Here is a 5,568-nt window from a genome sequence, read left to right on the forward strand (position 1 = left end):
CACACACACACACACACACACACACACACACACACGAGCACGCACGCAGACACGCACACGCACGCAGACACGCACACGCACAAATGTGCGGTAGATACATACCAAATATTCCAAATATACCAATTTTTTTACTATAACCTTATATTTATACTTCCTATGGCCCCCTCGTATCTCCCCTCTCTCTCTCTGTCTCGCTCTGCCTAATTCTCGCAAAAAAATAAATAATCGTCTGCAACGCCGCATGTTCTTCGTGCGTTTACAATTCACGCCCGCGCTTCCGTGTACGCGCGTGTGCTTTCCAACAACAAACGATCGAGGAAAGCGAGCCTAAGCCCTGCGGCCGCCCCTCGCGCCTGTCTGTCTAAACTGACTCTAACAGGTTTACGACGCGTTAATAATCAGCAGTAGCGCTGCAGGAACGAGGAAGCATGGGCGCCGGCGATCGCTCGCTCATCGCCGCCATGTTTGCACAGACGATCGGGATTTTTGTGTGTGTTGTGTTAATTATCTTGCCGGATTAAAACCAGATAACGGAAACTCAACAAGATGAGGACAATCCCACCTCGTAGATCCACAATAGATGGACATCCCGGTAGGTGGGGGGGGGACAAACGCCACGTAGATGACGACCCCACTCTTGTTATATAAAGGACGACTCCACCCTCTTAGAGGACGCCCTCCTTCCTTATAGAGAGAGCCACCATAGACCCTCTTTTTTAGTATATAGAGACAATATAAAATATCTATATGCAGAAGAGAGATGAGAGAGAGACGAGACGACGAGAAAGGAGGAGAGGAGAGAGTAGATGAAGAGGAGAGGGAAGGAGAGCGGGAGAGGTGAGAGGATGAGAGATGAGAGAGATGAGAGCAGAGAGAGGGAGAGGGATTGAGGTAGGGTGGGAGGTGATGATGATGTGAGGCGAGCAAGAAGAGGAGGCAGGGATGAGAGCCGGACGGGAGATTATGAGATGAGAGGAGAGAGAGATGGCTGCAGATGCGAGGAGCAATGAGATGTGGAGACGCACAGAGGAGAGAGAGAAAAACGAGAGATGAGAAGCGGAGAGTAAACGAGAGAGAGGCGAGAGAGAGAAAACGAGAGAGAGAGAAAAAAAAACGGAGAGAGAGGAGATGATGATCTTATACAATAAGTCGGTGTGCCGCATCTCGTTTGATTGATAAGGGCGGGCGGCGCAAACACGGACAGTCACGCGACGCGGATCACGTAGCACAGCCGTATAGGTATTTGATTCGGGTAATCACTCAGTCAGCGCTTTGGCGGACCAATTAATCGTGACTGATGTTCCTCGACGCCACAACAAATACTGCGTGTTAATTATTCAGCGAGGTAACGTTATAGTGTTAACGCTCTCTCAGCTTCTCCTCTCTCTCTCTCTCTCTCTCTCTCTTCTCTCTCTCTCTCGCTCTCTCGCTCTCTCTTTCTCTCTCTCCTCTCTCTCTCTCTATCTCTCTCTCTCTCTCGTTCTCTCTTCTCTCTCTCTCTCGCTTCTCTCGCTCTCTCTCTCTCTCTCTTCTCTTCTCGCTTCTCTCTTCTCTCATCTCTCTCTTCTCTCTTCTGCTCTCTTGTCTATCTATCTACATATGCTCTTTCTCGCTCTCTATCCCTATCTATCTATCTATAATATCTATCTATCTATCTATCTATCTATCTAGTCTATCTAGTCCTATCTAGTCTATCTTATCTATCTTAATCTAATCTAATCTATCTATCGAGTATCTATTCTATCTCTATTACTATCTAAATCTATCTACTCTCGATCTATCTATCTACTCTATCTAGTCTATTCGTATCATATCTGTCTACTTTAGCTCATCTAGTCTATTCTATTCTGATTATTATTGTTATCTGATGCTTTAATCTCATCTAGCTATCTTCTTATCATAACTCTATCTATTCGGGATATCTATCATCTACTCTATCTATCTATCTATGGCTATCGTATTCTACTCTATCTCATGTATCTATCTATCTAAAGAATTCTATCTTTATCATATCGTATCTAATCTATGTCAATCTTAATCAATAATGATCTGAGTCTATCTATCTTCTATCTTTATGTTCGTTATCTAATTCTAGTCTTCTCATCGGATCTATCATTATTTATCTATTCCGTGATCCATCAGTTAGTCTATCTATCTAGTCTATCCATAGTCCTATCAAGTATCGGCAAACTAATATCGTAGTCTATCTGTCTTCATCTTCTGATCTATTTACATCGTTGTTCTATTAATATCTACTGCTATCTATTCTAAACTAGTCTATCTATCTTCATGCTCTATCCTATCTATTATTAGGGTGGGCTATTCTATCCATCTATCTATCTTACGCTCTGACTTAGTCTATCTATCTTCATATCTCGTCTGGTCCTATCTACGTCTATCATATTCTATCTATCTATCTTATTCATATCTATGCTATCTATCTATCTGATCTTCATCTATTCTATCTATCGTTATCTTAAACGCTGATCCTATCATATCTTATCTTATTATCCTATACTATGTCTTGTCTTTCATTTCTATCGTATTTATCTATACGTCTATCTATTCTCATTTCTAATCCTCTCGTCCTGTTAATCTGTTTTTCTTTCCCTATCTCTCGTCTGCCTTCGGTCTTGTCGTCTTGCGGACTCTTCTCTTCCTATGTCAATAGACCGCACTTGCCTCCCCAGCCACCGTGAGTTCTCTTGATACGTCTAGAAACCGCGTCTACTAAATATCGCGCGCGTAAGGACGCAAGACTGCCGAGTGAGGTGCGGACCGATCAATTTATACTTAGCTAAGGGTGGGCTGAGCCTTAAAAAAGAGTAGCATAAGGGTGAAGGAATAGCAGACTTCGGCTAGCGGATCGATGAAGCAGAGCGGAAGTATAGAATGAAGCTCTGTTGAACATAGAGTACAGACGAGGTTCGCTGGGCTGCACCATCTCCAACGCAAGCTAAGCGATAGCAGTAGCGACAGTGAGACCGATCTTCAGCAGACAAGCAGCAGCGCCAGCAGCAGCATAGCAGCAGCAGTAGTAGTCGTTAGTAGTAGTACAGTAGTAAGTAGTAGTAGTAGTGTGAGTAGTAGTAGAATAAGATCTATCTATCTATCTATCTATCTATCTATCTATCTATCTATCTATCTATCTATCTATCTATCTATCTGTCTGTCTATCTATCTATCTATTTATCTATCTATCTATCTATCTATCTATCTATCTATCTATCTATCTATCTATCTATCTAGCTATCTATCTATCTATCTATCTATCTATCTTTCTTTCTTTCTTTCTATCTATTTATCTATCTATCTATCTATCTCTTTTCCTCTCGCTAACTCTGTTTTTCTTCCCTATCTCTCTCTCTCTCTCTTTCTCTCTCACTCTCTCTTCCACTCATTCATAGCGCACTTCCTCCCCACCCCCGTGTTCTCTTTCATACTAGAACCGGTTATAAAACGCCGTAAGGCGCAAGACTGCGAGTGAGGTGCGACCCCGAATCATTTATCTTGGGTGCTGACCTTAAAAAGGTAGATAAAGTAGATAAATGGCTGCGATCGAAAGCGCGAGAAAGTATAGAAATGAGCTGAAATAAGACCAGGAGGTTTGCAACACCATCACCAACAGCAGCAGCATAGGTAGCGACAGTAGCCGTTTCAGCAGCAGCAGCAGCAGCAGCAGCAGCAGCAGCAGCAGCAGCAGTAGTAGTAGTAGTAGTAGTAGTAGTAGTAGTAGTAGTAGTAGTAGTAGAAGTAGTAGTAGTAGTAGTAGTAGTAGTAGTAGTAGTAGTAGTAGTAGTCGTCGTCGTAGTAGTAGTAGTAATAGTAGTAATAGTAGTAGCAGCAGCAACTACAACCATAATAATATAATAAACAAAAACATCAACAACAAAAGCAGCAGCAACGACGATGACGACGACGACGACGACGACATATAATGGAAAGCAAGCGAGTCACCCGGCCACTAATGCTGTACGAACACTAACGAGCTGTCACCAACAAGTCTCTCCATCACACTAAAGTCTAACTGCTGCATATATGACGATGACAGCAATATATAAAATCACTGGCGCCACGTGCACTAGTGTGTTCACGCCACGCCACGCGTCTCTTATGTGTAATTTAATGTGGCCGCGTGCGAAATATGCGCATACCATATGTATCACTATTCGATGATTGTGTAAATACTGGTACAGACGATCAGGCAGACGATTGGGTGAAGCAAACCCACACACACACACACTCACGCTCGCGCCCACACACATACGATCGCGCCCGCACGCACATACGCTCTCCATACACCTTCCCCTTCCAACACACACCCTCCCACCATACGCGACCTCTCCCCCATACACCCACCCCGTCTCCCTCATACTACCTCACCCACTAACGCCATCGCTAGCCCAGCTAGCATTGCCTCTGCCCTCTTTATCTTCAAACTCGACTCACCTGCTGCGGTGATGTTGATGACAGGACCTATGGCAAGCGGACCGCTCTTCAGGACGCAGAACACCTTCAGCTGCGCGGCAAAGACGTTGCTCTGAGGTCCGAAGTCGTTGACGGTGTCCGGGAAGTGGTGCATCACTTCCGCGTACAACACCACCTCCGAATAGTAGACCCTCTCGGGGAAGGTGAGACTCGCGATGTCCTCACACGCCCAGCAGGTGGCGGTTAGCGCGGCTACGGCCAGCAGCAGCAGCAGCAGCAGCTTCGGCGGGGCGGCCGCCATGCTTCTGATTAAGAGTCCTCTACGTAGTTGCGAAAAGAGAGCGCCGGCTGCACGCGCGAAGACGACTGGCGTGGTAGTGATGACGGTGCCTGGCAAACCTTCTACGGCTATTTCGGAACCACGGCGTAACTCTTTGCTCTCTTGTTCTCGCTCTCCTGTGCGTAACGCGCGCGCGCGGTGTGTTGTGTAGTGTGTTGCTCCCCCTCTCTCTCTCTGCGTTGCTTGCTCACTGCTCGGTTACCCGGGTATTGGCACTCATGTTAACGTTGGTGTCTTTATATGGCACTTCCGTGTTTTTACGGTGGGCTGCACGCGGCGTCATCACTGTCACGTGACACCGCCGACAGCAGTTCTTAACGAAGCAGACGATGTCACGGGAAAGCGTTAGGGCGGTGGGTGTGGGGAACGGCATAGCATGTATTAAGATTAGGAATACATCGTATAGGTAGACTGAGGCTAGTAAATGTCGACTTTCCCTTGTTTTGCGTCTCTCACCCCTCTCCCAATCATTGTTTAGTCTATAATTAATATTAGTTGCTATTATAATTACACACATATTTTCGGGAGCTCATCATAACACGTTCAACACGTTGTGGTAAGCTGATGTATTCATATTCGCTATATATATATATACTACTACTACTATTTATTAACGAAGGCGTTTTACATAACATTTTTATTTACTTGCACATGCGTGTGTTGGAAAAATAGATTGGAGGCGAAAGAGAGCGAGAGAGAGAGAGAGAGAGAGCGAGAGTGCGAGAGAGCAAAAGAGAGAGAGAGAGAGAGAGAGAGAGAGAGAGGAGGAGAGAGAGAGAGAGAGAGAGAGAGAGGGAGGG

At 45.2% G+C, this 5,568-nt stretch overlaps 1 protein-coding gene across 1 annotated transcript in view; it reads right to left on the reverse strand.

Annotated features, from left to right (window-relative positions):
* LOC106812600 overlaps positions 1-4,729 on the reverse strand; it is an 11,531-nt gene extending 6,802 nt beyond the window's left edge. Inside the window, exons 1-2 of the mRNA XM_014816508.1 lie at positions 4,388-4,729; positions 3,341-3,354 (exon numbers count right to left, since the gene is read on the reverse strand). Coding sequence (XP_014671994.1) covers positions 3,341-3,354; positions 4,388-4,729 — 356 coding nt within the window. The remainder of the gene's footprint in view (positions 1-3,340; positions 3,355-4,387) is intronic.
* Positions 4,730-5,568: the final 839 nt, after the last annotated feature.

The sequence above is a fragment of the Priapulus caudatus genome, unplaced genomic scaffold (assembly GCF_000485595.1).
Source record: "Priapulus caudatus unplaced genomic scaffold, Priapulus_caudatus-5.0.1 Scaffold665, whole genome shotgun sequence".
Classification (NCBI taxonomy): Eukaryota; Metazoa; Priapulida; class Priapulimorpha; order Priapulimorphida; family Priapulidae; genus Priapulus; species Priapulus caudatus.